General features: G+C 32.3%; 2 protein-coding genes across 2 annotated transcripts; both read right to left on the bottom strand.

Annotated features, from left to right (window-relative positions):
- Nucleotides 1-155: 155 nt before the first annotated feature.
- On the bottom strand, nt 156-10706 carry LOC106759899. Its single transcript, XM_014643281.2, has 7 exons — nt 10385-10706; nt 10098-10290; nt 8800-8886; nt 7631-8023; nt 6239-6401; nt 893-1242; nt 156-800 (listed from the first exon to the last, which is right to left on the bottom strand). Exons 1-7 carry the CDS (start codon nt 10444-10446, stop codon nt 312-314), a joined length of 1737 nt encoding a protein of 578 aa, XP_014498767.1. The 5' UTR covers nt 10447-10706; the 3' UTR covers nt 156-311.
- A 3439-nt stretch (nt 10707-14145) lies between these two features.
- On the bottom strand, nt 14146-22329 carry LOC106762177 (NADPH--cytochrome P450 reductase). Its single transcript, NM_001317310.1, is given in 18 exon segments — nt 14146-14602; nt 15856-15969; nt 16048-16170; nt 16247-16324; nt 17095-17244; nt 17416-17512; nt 17600-17751; nt 17861-17944; nt 18203-18428; nt 19169-19261; nt 19343-19537; nt 19674-19743; nt 20356-20392; nt 20467-20553; nt 20675-20732; nt 20837-20913; nt 21113-21172; nt 21862-22329. Coding segments are annotated over 18 exon segments (2076 nt in total). The 5' UTR covers nt 22156-22329; the 3' UTR covers nt 14146-14521.
- Nucleotides 22330-23871: the final 1542 nt, after the last annotated feature.

Here is a 23871-nt window from a genome sequence, read left to right as displayed (position 1 = left end):
TCTTATTTTGCAAAGCTTTAAAAAAATTCTGAAAATTATTATATACTTTACTGAGATGTACCATCAATCTCTTATTTGAAATTTAAAAATTAAATCTAAAGTGATTACAAAACTATATCTTGTAGAAAGCATTTAGTAAATCATGAAAATTTGCAGGTCGTCAAAATATATTTACCACTAAGCAATTTTTTTCTTAAAAAATATTACAGTATACTAATGTGCTACAAATTCCTAAAATAACTTAAATTTCATCAAAACTTTAGAATTCAATCTAAAAATAAAAAAACTACTCATTTTCACAAATTAACCACTCAACATTCTCCATCTGTTTTTACCACCTTGGCACTTTGGCTGCCTTCATCTTGTACAGGCAAATTTACATTTTTGTCATTCATTTTTTGATTGTTTGAACTTTCATTGATTGAAGTTTTCTTGTCCTGATTAGAATTTAGGCTTCCCTTGTCATGGTTGCTATTCTCAGTAGCATTCTTAACACTTCCTTGGTCTTCGGACACGACTGCAGTTGCTTTAGTAGCACTTGGTTGTTTTTCATCTTGACTTGCTTTATCTTTCAAACTTTCCTCCCCACAACTAATAGGCACAATCTTCGCTTGACCTATATCTGATCTTCCCTTCTCTAAGTTGCTATTGACCTGGCTTTCAATAGTAACTTTAGGAGGTTCGTTTTCTTGTGTTTGATCTTTCGGTCTGGAGCTGAGATCAGAAGCTCTAAACTCTTTCATGGAATTAGCATCTTGCTCCAATGGAACTTTATCAGCCAAAGGTGTAGCCGGTTTGTTCTGTTGAGATAATATAAATAAAGTGAGTGAATTTTCAATTTGTCAAACTATTGCATAATGCAAGAGATTTGCAATTTATAGTGTAAATGAACCTTTGGATCAGAAGGCATATTGGTAGAAACGGATGTTTTTGTCAAAGAGCTCACTGCAGGCTTGGTGTCCACGTTGTGTTTAACTGGAGCAATTTTAAAATGTGATACAGTATTTGAAGGTGAATCAATCCGTGTCCCAGGAGCAGCTGTGGTAGATTTTAGCACAGGATTTGAAATTATATTACCCTTCGAGACTAGTTTTTCATCTACTAGTTTGGGTTTTACATGCGAATCAGATCCCAACAAAGAAGCTTGCCGAGATGGCTGTTGAGGTGGTACAAAACTACTGGCAACCTTCTCCACAGTATTTCTAATCTGCACTTGATTTTTAACCGATGCGGATGTCTTAACTGCAACCATATAAAAATAGGTTATTCAAATACTTTGCTTAAGATTGAAAAATAACATTACTAGAACAATAAACTAAAAGTAACATCATTAGAAGATTGATCAGTCTTACACGTAATGTGCAAGTAATAAACTTAATAAAACAAGAACTACTAATGTGAGAATGGAAAGAATTATCAAAACAAATTAGATATTGAAGAGAATAGTTTAGACCATACAAAACTTATTTTGTGAAACTTTCGTTTAAAAATACATTGGGGTTACAATTTTTCACTGAAAGTGTTCTAGAATATTCTCAATATATTCCTTGAACATTCTAAATAAAATATAGTGCTTGAATAGGGAACTTTGAAAAGCTTAATGACAAAATATGTTGCTAAAGAAGTAAATTTTAAAAGACACTAAAATTTCAATGTTACGTTATTTTTCAGTCATTGTTAGTCAAGATTTCCCTCATCAACATCAACATTGGTTTTTAGTTAAGTCAAACACTAATCTTTCCATGTTTTTCCATTTCAATTATTGTTTCTTGTTTCTTTTATTGATGATCGAAACTATAATGGGTCATTTCCATGATTATTCTTGAGTTTCTTGGATTGAATCCTATAGAGGATTGTATCAACTACTAAATAAAACATCCGCCTCCTTTGGAGAAACCAGGTCTAGAAGTTCCAGCGGTTGTAGTTCGTTGACTTCTAGGACTGCAAACATTTTCTACTCCCCATCGTTCCACCCATTGGATTGGTTCCCTTCTCAATCCTCACTTCCATTTTATTACCTGGATCAGGGTTTGCTTTTCCATCTGCAACCCAAAAGGTGGTCATCACAGTGGCAACCTGCATATTTTCCTGTTTTCCTTTCATGTTGCTTCTTCATCTGGCTATTTGCCCATCAGTTTCTTCCTCCATATTCTTTATAAATTTTTCTCTTATTCTCAGTCATCTCTTTTCTGCAGATTCACAACACTTCTCACAGGATTGATAGAAAATCTTGTTCTTGCCATTATCAAAAAGGTGGTTGTTCTCAGTTTCTTTTGTTTCCTGAATGTTTTTCCTACACCGCCTGATTCTGATTCTTGATGTCTACATTTGTTTCTGTTTCTGGTTTATCAAGGGATGCTTTCCCCAAGCATAATGTTCCTCTGTGTCAACCATAGGTCTTCTCCCAATCCTCTTAACAACCCCAAAAAAACCCATCAGACTTATTTCTGCCACCATGATTCTTTATCCCAAGAACTTCATTTTTGCTTCTATTTTCAGATTTTTGGTCTAGAATGCATGAGTTGTCTTTGCCGGATTTCTACTTTCTCCTAATTCTTGTAACATTCTTATATTCTTTTTTCTTGCTAGTTCTCTCCAAACATTTATCCTGTTATGCTTTCTTCCACCCAAGATTCGTTATCTTTGCTCCAAGTTCTTATGACCAAAATCATACTTCAGTTAGTAGATTTTGATCAGTAGTTTCACAAATTTTCACCAGGCTGCCCTCACATAGTGCCATCCCCAAGTTAGCCATCAGGCTGAGAGCATGACCTATGGAAGAGCTTTCACTGGCTTTGATAGTTTCTCTTCTTCATATGCACTATTTGCTTCAAAATCATTGCTCAAACCACCAATAAGCCTCTTTTCCATCAAATGTTGGAATCATCTTCAAAAACCAGTACCGCTACTACTTAGAAAGAAAAGAATAAGGGAGTTCTATTGCATATAATGCCAAACCAGCAGAATTTTAAGTGTCTATGCGTCTTAAACCATGTATGACAAGACAATCCCTCTTATTTATTGACAATTTTCCTTAATTCCTCTCTATCTCAGCCCAACAAACTAACATATATCAACAACTTCCTAACTCTAAATCTCTCACTACGGTAGAAGGAAGATAGCATTGATGGCATAGAGATATTATATTTATAAACACGGGAAGCTAGCAATGACCATTGAAAGTATAATAAAATTATAGAAGGCAAGACACATCCATTGAATTGGTGAATTTGTACGCCAACAAAGTCATACTCAAGCTATTTGGCTATCCCACTCCTGCCATGAAATGTAAGAAGTCCACCAACAAAATGGTGATTGATAGCAATGCACCAATTCCATGTCACTCTGAATTAGTACTTTTATATTACACAATTGCTTCGTTGTATTAAAAAATAGTGCTAGATAATCTAAAAATAGTCATACTTTTAGGGGAGAGGTGACACAGGCAATACATTAATTAAATTCGTGGTTTTTTAGGTTATAAAACAAACATTTCAAATCACATTTGCATCTTACCATTCATCTGAAAGATCGTGAACATTTCAAACCACACTGGCAAATAATATTCATAATCACAGTAGACAACATGAAACCGGGGACTATAATCAGTCCCACGGAAAGTGCATGGTTAACTAGTGTTTCTTTGATTAGGCACTAAAAATGTCCACAGTCATCAATGAGAGTAATCCAAAATAAATTTGAGAATCACCTAAAATTGATTTGAGAGTTGTAGAATGATAGGTACCCAGATTTATTTAAAACAGTAAAGACTTCCAAGACAGGTTCTTGGATGTTCACCCAGAAAAACTTGACAGCTTTATTAACAATGAAACAAACACAGTAATCTAAATTGTTACACTAGCTCTGGTCTTTCAAGAGGACCAGACTCTCCCTAGCCTTCCCTTTACAAAACTTCCTAAAAAAAATACTAAAAACAACTGTCTACACAGATTTATAAAAGTATGAGACAACAAAACCTACCCAAGACAGTTATAACTGCCTATCCCTTTTATTTCTCCTAATATAAACATTTTCCTTGAACCTATCAATACCACCTCCATGAAGTTTCACCTTGTCCTCAAGGTGAAAAGCAGGAAACTCTTTATTGATGGCAGTAGCATCTTCCTAGCTGTTTTCAATGGGTGGTAGGTGTTTTCAATTGAACAAACTGTCTTCTTTTTTTCCTTATTTTGTAAACTGTATCAAACCTATCAACACCCACTCCATGAAGGTGCACCTTATCCTCGAGGTGAAAGTTTGGAACTTCTTTATGAATGCAGGCAGCAGATTCCCCTAACTCCTGAATTTCCTCTTTCAAAATAAACAGCATAAGTTGTTTATTTTTGCAAGTATGATTAGGCCCAAACTATTCATCATACCTGAAGCATAAGCCCTTTTTTATCTTATCTTGCAATTCTTCTTGGGACAATTTTCTAAATGGTGCCCCTCCTTGTTGAGTCCTAGCAGGAGAACTATTGATGGTGCTCACACAGCCACTGCTCTATCCACTTCCTCTGTTGGAGTTGGTAAAACTCACTGAATTTCCCCCTTCCTTTGAGTAATTGCAAGTAGGTGGCAATTGTCTGTAGGTGTTACTTTGAAGTTGCACAGTGAGAGAGTCCCCCTTGATGGTGACTCTAACCTTTTCGTCCACAATTTGAGCCTTCATCATTAAATCAACAAGGCTCTTGGGCTCATACAACTTAACTTTTGCCCTTATTTCATCCTTCAATCCATTTAGAAAAATGCAAGTCAAATAATCGTGCCTTACACCTTTCAAGAACCTCACATATTGCTCAAATTGTTCAATATACTCTCCCACCTGCCCAGTCTGTTTAAGCCCAATCAAAACTTCAAAAGGATTTTGAAGCATTGTTGGCTGGAACCGTTGAACAACCGCCTCTTTGAAAGCCTCCCATGTGGGATTCGGATAGCAAGTCTCCCACCACTGGAACCAATTTAGGGCTTTTTCCTCCAAAGCCACCATAACAGCCCTCATCCTCTCCTCCTCATTGACTTCTTTCAACTGGAAATATCTCTCTAACCAATTAGATCCAACCATAAGCATCTTCTCCTGCAAAAACAGGGATATCTAGCTTCCTCCATTTTTCCCTGCCTGAACGTCCACTTTCATTCTCTCCGTCATTCTTGAGACTACCCACATTACCTTCCTTGGCAACAAAAGCACTATCCGATGTTTGTTTGTCAGAGGATGTGAAACGTTCCACCAACCCTCTCAGTCCTATATGCATTTCCTCCAACCTTTGGAACCTTCTCTGAGTTTCATGTTCCTGTTCTTGCACTATGCGCTCCAATCCATCCAATATTGTCTCCATTCTCGTATTGACCATGCCAAACAACCACCACAACACGAGGAAAGAGGCTCTGAATACCAATGATAGGTCCCAGATTTATTTAAAACAGTAAAGACTTCCAAGACAGGTTCTTGGATGTTCACCCAGAAAAACTAGACAGCTTTATTAACAATGAAACAAGCACAGTAATCTAAATTGTTACATTAGCCCTGGTCTTTCAAAAGGACTAGACTCTCCCTAGCCTTCCCTTTACAAAACTTCCTAAAAAAACTGCTAAAAACAACTGTCTACACAGATTTGTAAAAGTCTGAAACAACAAAACCTACCCACAGACAGTTAAAACTGTCTATCCCTTTTATTTCTCCTAATATAAACATTTCCCTTGAAGCTATCATAGAACTTTGAGACTCAGTTCAGGATTTACAATTTGTTTGGAACCAATGATTTAGGAGAGGAAGAACTGGGTTGGGAACAGAAGACACTTCCCAAGAAAATGTTATCGCATTTGAAACAGTGAAGAGACAAAGAAAGAGACGAAGAAAAAGAAAAACATTGTGCAGATAGCAAAGAAAGGGTAAAATGAGTATATTTGATGTAAAGACCAAAAATATCGTAATTTTGATTTTATGTTTAGCGTAAAGGTAAAAATGTTATTTGATGAGTATATTTTCTTTATTCTTTTCTTTCGATCTATCCAAATAAGGGGAGAAAGAGCAGTTAATTTGTTTCTTCTAATTCTCTAACCCAAACAACTTAAAATACCAACACACTTTCTCTTCTCTCTTATTTCTTTCCTCCCTACTTCTCACATCCAAACAAATAGATGGAGAAAATAGGAGGTAAAATGGACAAACATAGAAAATCCGAACTTAATTAATATGAAGATAGATAAAAATAAACAGAAAAAGGTCCAGTACAATTACCAGGATCTGACACTCCAGGAGCAGTTAACTTTTTGAATGGCATATCAAGGGCTAATGATAAAGAATGTCGGGTTGCCAGTTGTTCAGCAGTAGTATATTGTGAGCTGGTTGATATGGTTCCAGAATTGACAGTGCCATCTTTCTTTCGTAAAATGCTCCACCTCTGCAAACAATTGTAGATTAACCCATGAGAAATAAATAAAACAAAAAGTAAATAACAAAAAGGGTAAAATGGCACGGTGCTTAAATCACATGAATATTAAAAAAGATACAAAGTAAAGTGGTCCATTTCAGCAAGTTTTAGGATAACCTATGCCGATATATAGAATATAAAGCAAATAACAGTAAAGGTGAAAGGGACTGGTCAGTTAACAAATGACATTAATATTCACAAAAATAATCAGTATACAAGTATACATAGATTCATCCATCACGACTAAAAATATCATAAATGAGAAGTTCTTGATAGAGTTGGACGTGAAAAAATTCATTAATGGGATTTGAACCTAGGAAAACAATGTAATAAAAGACATGTTACCTGAATAGAGGACAACAAATAAAAATAGACTTAGTTCCATAAGTATTATACTACAATCAAACATTCTTTCACCTACCTGATTAAACATCTAGAGTGTGGAAATATTCAAGTGCTCCAATAACAACATCCCTTATGCCTGGGAATTCACTTCTATTGTGTGTAGAAATATGGGTGACCCATTAATGGATTTAAGACAGACATTGATAAGAAATCAGAACTTAAGCTTAGGACATAACTCAATCCCAAAAACTAACTAATAATGTGAGGACTGCCTAAGCCTAAAAGGGACAGCACTGATCATATATGATATATCTCCATTCGATGTGGAATCTCAACAAATCCCTCAAACCCAAAACTGCAGCATAGATCAATGGGGGCAGTTCAACAACACATCTAAGATGGGTTTTAATACAATATTAAAATTGGGATTAAAACTTGGCTCCATAAAACTAGCTTGCGATGAGAGTTACCCAAGCCTTATAAGGACAATATTGGTTATATTTTTTGTCGATGTGGGATCTCAACTAGTTAATGTAAAACAAAATTATTTTTAATAAATATTCACGGTTTAATAAATTGAGTGTTTTGAAATAGTCCACAACAGAGGATGAACTTTTAATGAACTCGTCACAGAACAAGCACAAGCACGAGATTAACCCCCCTACAATCCCAAGAATCAAACAATAACTTTAAGCTGTTATATTTGGATTTTACGAAAAAATAAGACCACTTTTCAAATGTAATGATATCATTCATACAATGAATCTTGGTCTCTCTTTTACGAACTACCAATGAAATATTCACATAATTACTAAGAGAACAGGTTTTATAAAGTTTTATGATTTGAAAACCACCTGTGCTAACTGTGTAGGACTTCTCTTAATAGGAAAGTTGTCTCCTTTTGCCATGGTTGCCCAATTCCCTTCGCCCCATCTCTGAACAGCAGCTCGTAGTTGTATGTCCTCTTCCTCTGACCATGTTTTCCGTTTTCTTTTGGACGCCAAATTCCCACCAACTAATCCCTTAGATTCAATACCATCTGTTGGTGGTACAGGATGTGTTGGCAATGTTTGTCTCTGAACAGTGACTGGAAAAACAATGTTTGTCCCTTGCATCAAATTAGAGGGTTGTGAACTTTCAATAAGTGTTGCAGATGAATGGCAAACTGGAACATTTATAGTCAATGGAGCCTCGATTGTTGAGCTACTAGGGGCAGAGTCACTGAGTGTGCGAGAAGCAATCATTACCTGATGAATAAACAATTCCCAAAAACAGACCGTTCAAAATTGAATATCAAGAAAAAACATAATTTAAAGTTTAAACAATGGAACTGTAAAGAGAACTCAATTATTCATCACTACATGGTATTGTCGACTTAGATCAATCAACATCATTGAATTCTACCAAATATCAAGTTTTCAATAAAATTTAAACGTTTTTTATTGTTTCCCTCCAATAAATGTTTAGGTCTTCCCCTGTCAATTTTTAGTCAAAAAAGCTTTAACTAGTTCTAGTTTTCTCAATGCAGACTCCACTGGGCTTCTCACATGACCTAACCACCTTTGGGGAGTTTCTATCATCTTTATAGGTGCTACGTCAACTTCCTCTCACATACATTCCATTCCTAATCACGTGTTTTTTTTTTTGTATATTCACTCTCACTTGACCACACTTATTTGCTGCTCTTACTGGCACTTTACTGCCTACCATTCACAACCACAAAACATTATTGTTCTTATAGAGAGTCGTCTAGCAAAGCCAAGCTAACTTGCAATCATGTATTTACTAATCTCATAAAATTCTTTTTGTTATATTCCAAGTAGAAATCTCCCCTGCAATCAGAATGAAATTAGCAAAATTTACACCTGTGATTCTAGCCATATCCTTACCCAGTGGCATAAGGCACAAGACCCATATGTTGATATGTTGTTGATGAATCTAACTAACAAACAATAATTATACAACTATCCAAGGCATAAGATATTGAGATAAAATGTGTAATAACTTGGGCAAGCACATGTACCTTCACACATGCAGCTGCCTCTGATGCAGATTCCACACTAACAGGAGGTAATGCTTCTAGCTCACACTCTAAGTCACTGTCATCATCCTGGAAATGAGACTCCAAATAAGTATGAACATATCTAACACTAATCCAAAAACCTAAGAAAAATCCAGTGAAAAATGGTAATACAGCATGTTGTGAAAAACTAATCTGGGATAGAAATTTTAATAGTAAAGGATACTCCACTAATATAATCATTAGTTGAGTGACTATTTAGTAATTATCAGCCATCTGATTAAATGTTTGTCAATTTGACCCATAAAGGAACTAATGGTAATATTTACGAATTAAAATTAAGCCAGTACCTTCTACCTTGATTTTTCATGTACTCTAATATTGGCTATATGAATTTGGACACACGTCTATAAGGCCAAAAGTAAGAGACCCTATAAAACTTGGTTGCATTCAGGAATTCAAAATCATAAAACAGTCATAAGGAATTTCGATGCTGACACATGACCGAAAACCCTTTTTGAAATATCCAAATGAATGACCAGCAAATTCACCATGAATAAATCCATAAAAATGTACTGAGATGGATATGCATCTCAGTACAATTTGGGATATACATCAGGATACTTGTTTGGGAAAATAGCTTAGCTTCATTAAGGGCTTATTGAATAGAGCTATATTAGGATAAACATAGAAGACAAAATGAAATGAGTTTTTCACAGGTTAAAATTAACTCATGCATAAGTAATATGCCACGGGAGAAGATTAATTCAATTTACATTCTTATCTTGGTTCTTTTAGAAAGTTCCTAAACATTTATCATGTACGCACTTACGTATAAGTTGTTTCTATACTTAAAAGAGGGAGAACAGTTAACTGCTTTCGTAGAAACTATAGCTATTTTCAAGAGTTATCATGGACATTTTATAAGCTCTACCAAACCATCCATTCTACAAAAAGTCTATGTGACAAGGCTTTTCTTTTCATTGCCAAGAAGTATCTCCTCGTCAAACACACACACACACACACACTAATCTCGCTTAGGGTTTGACAGACACCAAATAGGAGGACATACATCCCAACCAGGTTGAGTCGAACTCAAGCACTTTGGTTAAGCCTTAAAGTCTCTCCCCAACTCACCACTCGCCACCCATATCAACCGAAGCTGGTCTATGTTGTAAGATAAGTTCCAAGAAGTTCTAAACAAGTTATTTAACACGTACCCTAAAACTAATTTACAAAAGATATTTCACCTCAACAACAAATTAGCATATCAAAGAAAATTTCAAGAGTATTATACTGACCAGAGGTTCAGCCCCAACTTCAAAATTTTCCGGCAAAGAATGCCGGTAGGCCAAATGCCGCCACAGCATTTGATATTCCCTAACATTAGAAATCCCAGTTGCGCTTTTCTTCACCAACTCGCTCCAATCAATCTTCGGCTTAGCGTAATGCGCAACTTCCTGAAGTAAGATGAACACCGTAGTTGGGTCGTACCTGCACAAAAAGCCCAAATCGTTTGAAGTCTTTCAAGTCGCAACACAAAATTACAAACAAAATTATAGACAACCTTAAATAAATAAACAAATACCTCTGCATCAGCGCGACAGCATCTTTTTCCGTAAAAGACACTCTGGTCTTCTTCTCCGACATTGTCGTGTCTTAGTCGGAGCAGAACAAAAAAAACAAAAAAGAGAGAAAGAAAAAAAAAAATCCCTAACAATAAATAGATGAAACAGAAGGGAATTGCAGAGAGATTGACCGAAGAAGAAGAAGTGTGTAGGAAAAAAATGGAGATTGAGAAACTGTGTCGACTGATTGAATACTTATAGAGATTATTCCCTCCTTGACTGGAATCATGGAAACAGATAGTAAGAAATTAAGAGGTGGAAAAGAAGACAAAACAAGAATACAAAATCATTGGTGTTACTTTATTTATGGAAGGATATTAGCAACAGTTTACTGTCAAAAAATGCTTCAATTATTACTTATTAGCAATATTCTTTGACGAAAACTAATTATTTCCCAGCTTGTCTGGGTACTTTATTGAGATGCTATAGAAAAACAAAATTAATCTTATTCATTAATAATAATAATAATAATAATAATAATAATAATAATAATAATAATAGGTATATGATACCATAATAATAATATTTATGAAAAACAGACTTAGGTGGGAATTAATAAAAAAAATATGATTACATTAAAAATGTTATTTGTTACTTTGGTAAGTATTTACTAAGATTCATTTTTATCTTTAATATTTCAAAATAATAATTTTGGTTATTTACATTTTAGATTAAATGAAAATGAAAACAGAAAACAATCCTTTCAAAATTGTTACTATTTTCAATTTTTTTTAACTTTTTTAATACTTACTCAATAATCTATTTAATGGTATATGAAAATTAATATAAAAAAAAACACATAACTTATGTTCGAGAGAAAATTTATGCATTAAAATGGTTGCATTATATTCCTCGTGTGAGTTTTATTTTATGGCTCTCGTTGGTTTGAAAATAAGTTTGAAATGCAAACAAATCTAATCATATTTTTAATTGATAAAATACAATTATCTGGATTTAAACATAAATAAAAATAGAATTTTAAAAGATTAAAGCGAAAATTAAATTTAAAAATTAAAAGAAAGTTTTGTTCTTTAATAAATGTAAATTATCATTGAAATCTTAACAAGGAATATGGAAATGTTATATAAATATGTATTAAATATTTTTTAATTTTATATACAAAACTCTATTGTCAAATCTACTATTTCAATTTTTTACAATACTAAATTGGCATTACTTAATATTGTCAACAAATGAAAACCTTCTTTCTTTATTTGGAATGTTTTAACATGTTTATTCTAACTCATATAGGGCATATTCTGTTTTCATTAAAAATGAAATCCCACATATTAAAATCATAAAAAATAGTAAAGTCAATTGATAGTTAATATTTTAAGGTGTTTACCTTTCAATATTTGCCATTAACTTAATCCAATAATTTGTATTTATAATTTTTTTGCACACAAATGAAACTAGTTTCTAATGATAAATTAGTTATTTTAGAATATATATATATATATATATATATATATATATATATATATATATAGTTAGTCAGCCAGGAAGACTTTTAATATTAAGATTTTTTTTCCAATAATTAATATGGATGATTATTAAAACATAAAGAAATTGAAATAATTAAACACTATTATACGCTTTTCAATTTTATCTTTTTAAAGTTTTTTTTTAAAATTAAATAATTATTTTACTACTTTAAAATTTAAATGGATTTTTTAAGTTTAATTATTTTTTCAATATAACCCTTTTTAAAATATAAATAATTTCTTAACTAAAAGATTACCTAAAAAATATAAAATTTATTTAGAACAAAATTATCAAATTATTTATATTTAATTATATATATATATATATTAATAATAATCTATAACAATATATAAAGTTGATAAAAAATTTGGTGTAACTATTTTAAATTTTATCCTTGCTAGTTACTGTTTTGGTATTATTTTTATATTCAAATTTTAAAAATGTCTAATATCAAAACTGAATCTAATAATCTTTTCTTTAAGTTAATTAATATTTTGTATATTAGACACACAGGAGCAATGTGAGTTACACATACTCCATGACAACAATCAAAATTGTGAGATGATGTTACAATCATTCTTATTTTAAGAATGAATGAGAAGTAACTCAATAAAAAGAATAAAAATACCGTATTTTAAAATCCATTTTCAAAAATTATTCTTTTATAAGAAACTGATTTTAAGTATATGGTCGAAACTTAGATGTGATATATAATTATGTATTTCTTATCACTTTTAGTAATAGTAAATAGATTTAACGCATAGTTACAAACTTATATATTATTATATATTAATATAATATTATATTTATTTTTAAAATATGTAGAGTTAACTTCTGCCTTTGCGCTAGTATTATATAAAGCTGTTTCTCTTTTTTATGTACACATTTTTTTTCTTTTAAGTTTACCTTTTATGATCATTTACCAATTTTTACTGTTTGTTAAATTTAAACATTATTTTAACTAAAATAACTATTTATAATAAAATATCACTTAAAACATAAACAGAAACGATCTTCAATAAGAGTATAAAAAATAATTTTTACTTTTACCATTATTATTTTATTGTTTTTTTGTTATCATTAAGAAAAAATGTACACATATGACTTATGTATTTTTGTTATATATATATATATATATATATCTTATTAAAGTTTGTAAGAATTAGTATAAGATTTAATTTATATAATAGATTAAAAAAATATACATTCAAATTCACTATCGATTATTTTCAAATTTACTTAATTAAATAATAAAAAGAATTATCTTCAAATTCTCTCAAAGCCAATTAATTACTCTTCCTCAAATCCATTCAAATAAACAAAATTAAAAGAAAATGAACACACATTACTTATGTATTTTCATTAATATATATATATATATATATATATATATATATATATATATATATATTCAAATAAACAAAATTAAAAGAAAATGAACACACATTACTTATATATTTTCATATATATATATATATATATATATATATATATATATATATATAAATATTTACCACAACAACAAAATAAGACTGTTAGATATTATTCTATACATAAATAACTTGATTCATAAATAAACAGTTATAATAAATAATTCAATTTTAATAATCAGATTAAGAAAAGTTAAAACAAGAAGTAAGTTTCTTAAACTTATTTAATTATTCTATAATAAAATTTATAATTTAATTGATTGAATATATTTGATTGATAATATAATTTTTTCATGTACACTTACTTAAGTTTAAAATTTTAACACACTTATAACCGCCGTTCATAAAGGTAAATGCATGACCTAGTTTGTTTAAAGAAAAGCAACTCGTTGAAAAAATGCTATAAAGTTTTAACGATATTAAATGAAAAATTAAAGCTATAATGTAATTTTTTAGACCAATTGTTTTCATTTATATGCAGAAATTATATGGATCTCACATAACTACACGTCAAATGCTTAAATTTAGAAAAAAAGAGAAAGAAAATGTTAGTTTTTATTTTTATTATCTTTCAATATTATGTGACTTTAAATTATTCTCCGACCATTGGATCATCCCTTGTATTAAAAAACCCTAAAAGTTTAACTATATGTTGAGAGATCCAGTCTTGGTTTTTGAAATTTCCCAACACCCAACAAACCTATAACATTATTAGAATATTATGCACCAGCAAGATCAAGATTTTGATATATTACATTCAGCCTATTTAAATAAATTGTGTTCAACACAAAAATATAATATCATCTGTATTAAAAAAACAAGTTTCATTAATAAAAAATAATTATTCATTACCAATTTCTACATATAATGATACATAATAATCCACTGTAACCTCTGTGTTGACCGATTTCTGAGACTAACCATCAGAGGCCCCCTATAATTAATCCTAGTTTAGAGGGATCCAACCTATTCATAAAATAATATAAAGACAATAGAAAATAAAAGAAAAGGGCAAATGTCCAGAAAAGCATTTCTTCTCAAGGAAACCTGATAAGCCTCCTCTGTCGGTTCCTAAATTTCCGTAAAGACAGCTACTAATCTCAAAAACATCCTTCAGCCAATCTTGAATTTAGCATACCAAATAGCAAGGATACCACAGTCAAAACAGATGAACAAGAAAAATCACCATACATCTCTAAGGTAACGTCCGTCCATCTGGAGTTTTTTCACTATAGCTTCAGCTTTTGTTGAGTCCACGTTTTCCTGTAATTCAATACAGGAACAAAGTTTTAAGAAAGTTTCATTCCATAGGTATGTAGTGTATATGCTAGTGAAACAAAAAAAATCATCAGAACTATAGCATTGCTAAATAAAAGCTCTGCAAATCCCCCATGAGTCCTTTGTATCTTTCTTTTTACTTTTAAGGATATTTTTATGTGAGGACAAATGATAGATGTGTTTGGGGTGTCAGCCTAACTGAGATACCAAGGATGATAGTGATGCCTAAGTTTTAGAAATACAATAAAATAAAAGCTCTGCAAAAGATTTAAATCGAAATCATTTAGAGATGAAAATTTACATTGTTGAGTCCCTTCATATACACTAAACACAACATAAATGTAGACAGAGCGTAACCAAGCATGCAAGAATCAGTATACGATTATGGCTCTCTCACACCCACTCAAGTTGTGAAATGTAAAGTCGACTCTAAAAATAGGAAAGAAGAAAAAACTAATGATATCCACACACTCATAAGGTTAGAATTAAGTTGATAACGATTTTCCAAATTGATTTTTTAAAACCCTTCCAGGTTGGAAGAGAGAATTCCTCCAAATTGCACTGAAAAACAAAATTGACGCATTAAGTAGTGGAGTCAGCCCATTTTTAAAAGAAGCTAAACAATATTTTGTGCAAATAATAACCGTTGTAAAAACAATTAGCAACGTTACTATTTATTTGTCAACCAATTTCTACAATAATATTGCACAAAAAACAGTCCATAATTTTATCTCTATCATTGGATGTGGTAAGGAGAACTTACCATAATTTTTTTAATCACAAGCAAGGCACACAAGTTCACATCCTCACAAACACAAGAATGTTCAAATTCCCCACATTTGAAGTACTAAACACCCGAGCAATACTATAATAAACCCAATAGAACAAAAGAACAGAAAAAAGAAAAAAACGAAGTCAATGTAAAAAATAGCTTTGGTTCCATTGAAAAATTCAAATTCGCTAATTTAGCACCAATTTTTCTAAAATCCAACCAAATTCTGTGTTTCGAATACAAAAACGAAAAGGCTTAAAAATTAGTCACACCTCTCCTATCACAAATATATTATTATACTCACTGGTTAGCAATATAATTATTGGCATCTGTTCGTGGTGAAGAGACAAAAGCAATAGATATAGAAAAGCTTCTTTTATTATCTCATACTAGTTTAGCTAAGTTTTTTGAAAATCAATGCTTAAGTATTATGTAAAAGGGAGGGATGATGAAGGACAATCAGCACCTGCTCCTGGACAATGGAATGAAGAGTTCGATGAACATCTCTGGCCATGCCCTTGGCATCTCCACAGACGTAAAGATAACCTCCTTGAGAAATCAAACTCCAAAGGTGCGCAGCCTGCACATATAAAAGTTAATGCAGGTAATAATTTGTCCAGTTGCAGTTGATACCTACTAAGCTGCTATTCGTACTTACTTTGTCCATCATCTTGTGTTGAACATATTCCTTTTCAGCCCCCTCTCTAGAGAATGCAACTATCAATTCTGAAAGAGAACCTTGTTCCACAAAACTCTTTAGCTCATCCTCATAAATGAAATCCTATATAAACAACATGATTGGAAAATCAAAAATTGTTCTGAAAATCCATTTAAAAAGCACAAAGAAATTAATTTACCATTTGACGATTTCTACATCCAAAGAAGAGTAATGCAGGGCCAAGTTGAACACCATCCTCTTTGAGAGCATATCTTTCCTGATAAATCAAAGATACAGTAAGAATTTAGAAGTATATGTCTGTAAAAACTCAGTTTCACCTGAACTTTCATTTTTGAAATGGTTGGACAACTTTTAAATTTTTGGTTTAGGGTTGTTAGTGTAACGGGCTTAGGCCCATCTTTTTGTATTTTCTTATTTATAAATGCATATCCCTACGTGTTCTATACACATTAGGGATTCAACCTATGTCTCTCTCTTTTATTTTAACAAGGGTAAACTAGACTTTTACAACAAACTAGATACCTGTTTGCCAATGATGTGCAATTTCTGTTTTAAAAAAAAAATCCTTAAAAGAGCACTACGAAAAAAATAAACAATTTGGATTTGGAAAAAACAATCTGCTTCCACTTTTGTTTCATTTGACAAGCACGACTTTCTTGCCTCTTGCTAAAAGCAGATTTTCACCTTCAGCTACTTGAAAGCAATTTAGCCATGTATCTTCAAGAAACTAAAATAATTTCATTTTTTAGTGCTTATCACTTAAGTTAATTCCACAACACAGCAAAAGTGATCAAAAAGACAGAAAAGTAGAGCTTTCCAGTTGTAACAAAATAAAGAATAAGGTGCTTCGAATTTTAGTTCATACTCGTAGTTGACTATTACAATATTCCTTATTTGATACCTATGTTTCTTTTTATATTCAACGGTTCAAACCCCATCCCTTCTTCATTCTATATAGTTGTTTTCTAGCAAGCTTACTTTTATAATAATTGTAAAACTACACATATACATAACATATTCACATACCTGCAAAAATCCCCTGAAAGGTGCAAGACCGGTACCAGGTCCAACCATAATAATAGGTATTGAATGATCAACTGGAAGCTTGAAATTTGATGGCCTAATAAAAATAGGAGCCGAGCTACAGTCTTGACTTTTTTCTGAGGGAATAGCATTCTGATAATTCATAAGAGATTTAAGTTAGAAACAAAATGAAATAATTAGGTAATGCACCCCTCAGGCAAGAAATGAGAATCACAAACACAATTAGTTGAGAGCAGCGAGTCCAAGAAGTTAAAAAAGAGGACCATGTGATTGCACGAGAAGTGTATAAATTGCATGTTGTACCTTCATCCAAGTTGAACATACACCTTTGTGAATTCTACCAGTGGGAGTTGGACCATACACCAAAGCACAAGTTACATGTACCCTTTGAGGAGCAAACCTGGACAATCAAGTAATACAGTATTATTTGTTCGCCAATTATCTTATAAGGGTCCATTTCATACTTTAAATGAGATATGATAACTACCTTGGAGAGGATGAAATAGAATAATAACGAGGCTGTAAACGAGGGGCTATTGCAGCAAAAAACACACCAAGAGGAGGTTTTGCTGATGGAAACTCAGCCATCACCTCAACGAGACTCCTCTGGCTTCCAACCACCCATTTGGAATACTCATCCTGGAAACCAAAAATTGAAAATCATCATTAGAAGAGGAAGGGGGAAAAAAGAAATTTTTGTGTTTATAAAAAAAAAAAAAGAAGATAAACAGGAGTACAGAATTTTTACCTTCCCCTGAGGAGATGAAAGGAACTTTAATCTTTCCGCTTCGCTAGGTTCAGAGGCATGAGCAGCCAATGCAAGTAAAGCAGCCTGGAATAGAAGCACATGAAATTATTTCTTTATTTTCATTTATATAAAACAAGCACAAATCCCTATCAAATCACAGTGTTATAAGCCATAAAACCAAAGAAGAACAAATCCCTATTTAATAACACTCTTACAAGCAGTAAAACCAAACAAGTACAAATTTCTATTGGATCACACTCTTATAAGCAGTAAACCAAACAAGTACATGATACAAAAATAAAAAGAAATTGTAAGCACATAAAGTGAAGATAATATTAAAACCTTTCGTGGGGGGTTCAAGAGATCAGCATAACGTGCTAATGCAGTTCGCAGTGAACAAGGGCCAGGGAAAGGAGGTAGGAGAGAACCACCTAGGGAAGTGCCATCATCCTTGTCTGTGTGAAGAGAAAAAAATAGATCCAAATTCTGACCCAACAACTTCCCAGTTTCTTCGACAGTTTCATTGCAGTTCTCAGCATAAACACCCACATGGTCTCCAGTATCATATCTGGGAAATATCAGGTAAAAGCCATCAACAGATTTATTGATTACTTTAAGGTAATTGGAAGAGGATATTCAATTTGCCATCTAGTTAGGCATGAGAAAACCTCATCCATAAAGAGAAATGTTGACAACACACTTTCCAACAAATTTTTCCCTATTGGCTGAAATTTCTTAGAAATAACAAAATCATGTGAAACTCGTTCAATATTTAATGAACCTCCCTTGTGATTTTGTAGGTTTCAACAAATTTAATACAATGAGTTTTGAGAGGAGTATGCTAGAGATTTCTTGATAACTCTGCCAATATTTATGAGAAACTTCATGCATTTCACATCAGACATATTTGCACAGATTAAAATCATTAACAATAATTTCATCAGGAAATCTCACCCTTAATTTCACAGTCTTCCCGTTTGGGGAAGAGTGGGGGAAATTGAATATATGACAAGCTTTCATTACTTTATATCTCTATTTACCAATCAAAAAAACATTTAATATTTCCTAAGAATTACGAACAAGTACAAAACCTTATACCAAAACTCAATAACATAATATAATCCAGCAAGACTTTTGAATAATAATCAGATAAAAGTTTAAAGAACTATAAAAATATTTACTAGCATAACGTATTTGAAGCCTATATAAAACAAATTAATAATAATTGACCAATGCAATTCTTCTACATTTTCTTATTTACCAAGAAAACATGATACGGTTATTCATCAGGAAGTATATCTAACTTACGTTATGCTCGTCCCTGATATATCAAATTCCAAATGTATGCAAGAACGATCAGACTCAGGTTTGTGAAGCTCCTTTTGTACAGCAACATTCACCCTTCAAGAAAGGAAACAATAGGTTTGTTTAATAAACAGAACTAATAAGAAAAACATAATCGGTATATACAATTCCAAGAACCTGCAAGGATGATGAATATCAAACACAGTATTCCCATTTGCCACGGTTGAGTGATTATCATAGGTTGATGTTGCAGTGGGATCGTGAATCACTACTCGGTATTCAAGAATAGCAGCTGTATAGGGAGTAGAGACAGTATTAGCATCATCCTCATCTCTGAGCAACTGATCCAACTCAGACCATAAACTTTCTTTCCTGTAAACCCAAGACAAGTCATGGTGTTTGAAATGCACAAAAAGTAGTAGACAAATTTTTCACAATTTTATGTGTAGCAAGAACATAATTAATAGCTAGATAGCAGGGCTGAGAGGAATCAGAGGACTATCGGTACCAGGCAGAAAAATCATCTTCAATGGATTGATCATCATCACCTAATCCAACTGCAACTAGACGCTTTGCACCTGCAGCGAACACAACTATGTAAGAAGATATCTATGAAAAATCAATAACTACTTTAATACCATTCTCAAGTCTAATTTACAAACTTCAGAACTTTATTAGAACGGGGTTTTATTAATATCCATCTCACTTCAAAGGAACAATACAAATCTGCAGAAATAAATAACTTAATGACAGTGTTTTCCTAGATTGTAAACAAATTACAATAGAGTAATATAATTCCACCAGTGCAGGCTGGAGTCTATTTTACATATATTTAGAATCAAGAAATTGTAACAAGATTGCCTAATAAATGACTTATAGTACTTTCTGAAAGTTTGATTTAAACATTATACACCCATTAGACTTTTTGAAAGGCTTATCAAATACATTGAATCTAACAATGTAAGGCACCATTCCACTAAGCAAAGAGAAAAAGAAAGTAGCACTAGTAGATTAACTTTGCAGCTATGGAGGACAAAATTAAGGAAACAAAATTCAAAAGTACAAATGACAAAAATGAAAAGATGTACAAGGCAACTTAGCTTTGATCAACGTCAATGATTCTATGCAATCATGACAAGGCAGATAACCAATTTAATACTTTCGAAAATAAAGGAGATGGAATTACACACCTTGTTCAGCAAGTTCTTCATCCACAACTTTACCTATCTGTATCAAAAGAACACATTAGAATCAAATGATGAATTTTTTTGTTAAATAAAAATAAAATCATCTGATTTTACCTTATTAAAATGTTCGTATTGCCTGTTACCTAGGCCGAAAACTCCATAGGTGAGTTTTTGAAGCCAGATTCCCCTTTCGTCTTTCCCCTAAAATTAATGTCCAATGAAACTTAGAATCATTTTAAGTAAGCCATATGAATAATGAAAGTGCAAGGAGAGAGCAAGGCCTAAGATGTAGGATTTACTTAAAAGTGATGTAAATACAAACCTCAGTAAACCATTTGTAGAATCTTGCAGCATTGTCTGTTGGTTCTCCATCCCCGTAACTGTCATGTCAAGTCAAAATGCATCGTATTCTCCACACATTTCAATAAATCAATAAATAAATACATAAATACATTTCAACCATTTTTATGTATATCAATCTTACGTTGCTAGCATGAAAAATACAAGACTCTCTTTCTTCAGCTTCTCCTCATATAGATCATCATCAGCTGCATAGTCATCCTAGTTCAAATTAAATAGACATCAGACATTAACCAAACTTAAACTTTAAAATTTAAATTCTTAACTTTCTGCAAAATTTTACCAAAAGTTTTCTAGAGCTCTCTTAGTAAGAAATCAAACATTTAAAATAAGATGTTTGACCCATATATCTATAACCAGAATGTAGGCATTGCCAAAACTTCATTTCAATCCCACATACCAGGTCAACAACTTTGACAGCCGCTTTTTCATACCTTGCCTTGATCTCCTCTGCCAACGCCTGTAATTAAAAATAAATATAAAAAACGCAGTAATAATACAAAACTGGCACATAACTTTCTTCAGATTTAAAGCTGCAGTTGTCCAAGGGGTAACCATTTCAAGCATTATAGAAAAGAGGAAGTAGGCATCATCTCTACACAAGTATATTTGCAAAATCTAAAACCATTTCCAAGCTAAATTTAGAATATTCACAGTAAGACACCTATGAAGAGATGTTGTTACAGTTACAGGGACAGCTAGCCAAGAAAGAGGTATGAAGACATGTTGTTAGAATATTCCCATACTAATTACTACAATGCACAAAATTTATAGCTTTTAACAACTTCACGCCATCCAACGTCACAGAAATTGCGGCACGATTTAGGGTTTTCCAGAGGTATTAATAAATAGAAAGGCACGACATGCAGCAAGAGGCACTGTCAGCTCATCACCGTAGGCACGCCAAACAATCCGCGCCACCACAAATATCATCATTATCATAACCTATGATTAACCAAGTCATCGCAAGTCAAAACTACGATATCTACTCCATTCACCAAACTTAAATTCGCAGCACGAGAAAATCACAATCATACTTTACACGAAGAATATTCTTATTCTATTTTAAAGATCCATAACATTCGATTCAATTCGCCTTGATCCAGCAGATTGAGATAAAAAACAAAGCAATGAAAAGAGAAATATAACCTTAGCAAAGCCTTCAGCAGTACCGGTCTGAGTACCGAAGAAAATGGTGACCTTAGTCTTGCCGGCGGCAACGTCAACTTCCTCTTCCTCCTCCATCATTAAATCCCTCGGCACAACCACCGGCTTCACCTCCTTGCTCCGATCCGAAGATTTCTTCCATAAAAACACGAGAAGACCGATTACAACCGCCGCGGAGGTGGTGGCGATGAGAAGCAGCGAATCCGAAACGGAATCTCCTAGAGAAACGCCAAGGAACGACTCAACGGCGCGCACCAAATCGGAATTGGAAGCCATCGAGTCCACAAGTCAATCAAATTCCGAGTACAGTGCGGGAGGTGAAGGAGACAGTGACGAGCGCCTGCGTGATCGCGTGAGAGCTAAATCAGCAACAAGAGAAACCTAACAGGCAACGGTAGTTGTAGTTGAAAGACTCGAGGAGAGAGGAGAGAGAGGAGAGAGAGGGGGCTAGGTGCAGTGGTGAGAAGAGGAGAGAGGAAAGGACCCAGGGAGAGCTAAACCAGAAACCTTGGGCCACTTTCAATCGACGTCAATGGGTTTACTTTTCAGTATGTGGGAATTTGCAACTTTGCCAAACGATACTGGTAATTAAAGCGCGAGATATCGCGGCGCCCTCGTTGACAACTACCCCAAAAGCTCCTTTTGTGTTTCTTTCCCCTCCCTGCTTTTCCTGTTACTTTATCTTTAAAGATCTCGCGAGAAAAATAAATCAGCAACACAAATTGCGCAAATGTAATATTTTACAATTATTTTTGTATCATTTATACCGTACTTTCTGGATTTTACTACTATTACATAAGTTTAATATATGCACGTCAATTAATTATTTCGTTCTTATACATCAGTTTTTGTTTGATTGGACTAGGTAGGAGTGAAAGAGAAAAAGAAAGTGAAGTAAAAGTAAGGTTCTTTATTGAGAAGAGATGAGTAGAAAATTTATAATACGAAAAAAGAAACCACAAAATTAATTGTATTACCAGGTTGTAAATTAAGAAGAAGTATATCTTCATTTAAAAAATCAACTATAAAAGAATTAATGCATGCAATGAAAAATATTTAAAAATACAAATATTCATTTACAATTATATATATATATATATATAGAGAGAGAGAGAGAGAGAGAGAGAAAGGTAAGAGTGTATTAAAAAATTCTAATATTTAAAATTGGATTTACACGTAACATTTTACCATATGTTTAATAAATCATAATATTTGAATAAAATATGTACGTATAATTTTGTTCATGTATAAGTATAAGGAAAACTTGCTTTTCAATCAATCAATTGGTTAATCTTTTATTTTAAATATGAATTTTAAATATAATTTTTTTATACTTTTGTTTATTATTCACAAATTGTATAAAGTTTTGTTTTTCAACGTTTGCCTTTTAAAATGACGAGTAAAGATTAATTATGAATTAAATACAAGGAAAAGTTACACGCAGAAGATTCTTCGAATTCTTATAATAAAATATATAAACATGTAAAATGAATATGAATAAAAGAAATTGAGTGAGATCTAATATCAAAATTTATTGGAAAAAAATGGTAATAATTGATTGTTAAATAAAGTTAATTGACGAAATATTCATTGTTTGATTTATTATTTTCGTACGTGATTTCTGACCTATTATGTTTATGATTATATTTCTTATGGTGTAATTACAAAAGTAATATGAATGCATGGTGTATAATAATATTTATATTTATTTAATTTTTTATGGTATAATAAAGAAAATAATATGAATACATGATATTATTATAATATTTAAATTTATTTAATATTATTTTTTATATCAACCAGGGGAAAGTACATAAGTTTCCAAACTCAATTCAACAAAGTGAGCAAACGAGTTTGTAAATCTAACTCAATATAGAGTTGGGTGCGTCTTTAAATATTTGAATTACCTTATGTCATGCCATTCAATTTTGTTTATTTTTAAATAATTTGGTAGTTATTTTTTATATGGTTTTCAACATTAATTTATGGTTT

This window comes from Vigna radiata, chromosome 5 (assembly GCF_000741045.1).
Source record: "Vigna radiata var. radiata cultivar VC1973A chromosome 5, Vradiata_ver6, whole genome shotgun sequence".
Taxonomy (NCBI): Eukaryota; Viridiplantae; Streptophyta; class Magnoliopsida; order Fabales; family Fabaceae; genus Vigna; species Vigna radiata.
This window is presented reverse-complemented; position numbering and strand designations above follow the sequence as displayed.

Excerpts from the sequence above, each read along its gene's own strand:
- LOC106759899 (XM_014643281.2), bottom strand. The coding sequence starts at position 10,446 with ATGTCGGAGAAGAAGACCAGAGTGTCTTTTACGGAAAAAGATGCTGTC. Across the intron at positions 10,291-10,384 it reads GCTGTCGCGCTGATGCAGAG|GTACGACCCAACTACGGTGT; the intron begins GTATTTGTTTAT and ends CTTTTTGTGCAG. Across the intron at positions 8,887-10,097 it reads AAGTTGGGGCTGAACCTCTG|GATGATGACAGTGACTTAGA; the intron begins GTCAGTATAATA and ends TCTCATTTCCAG.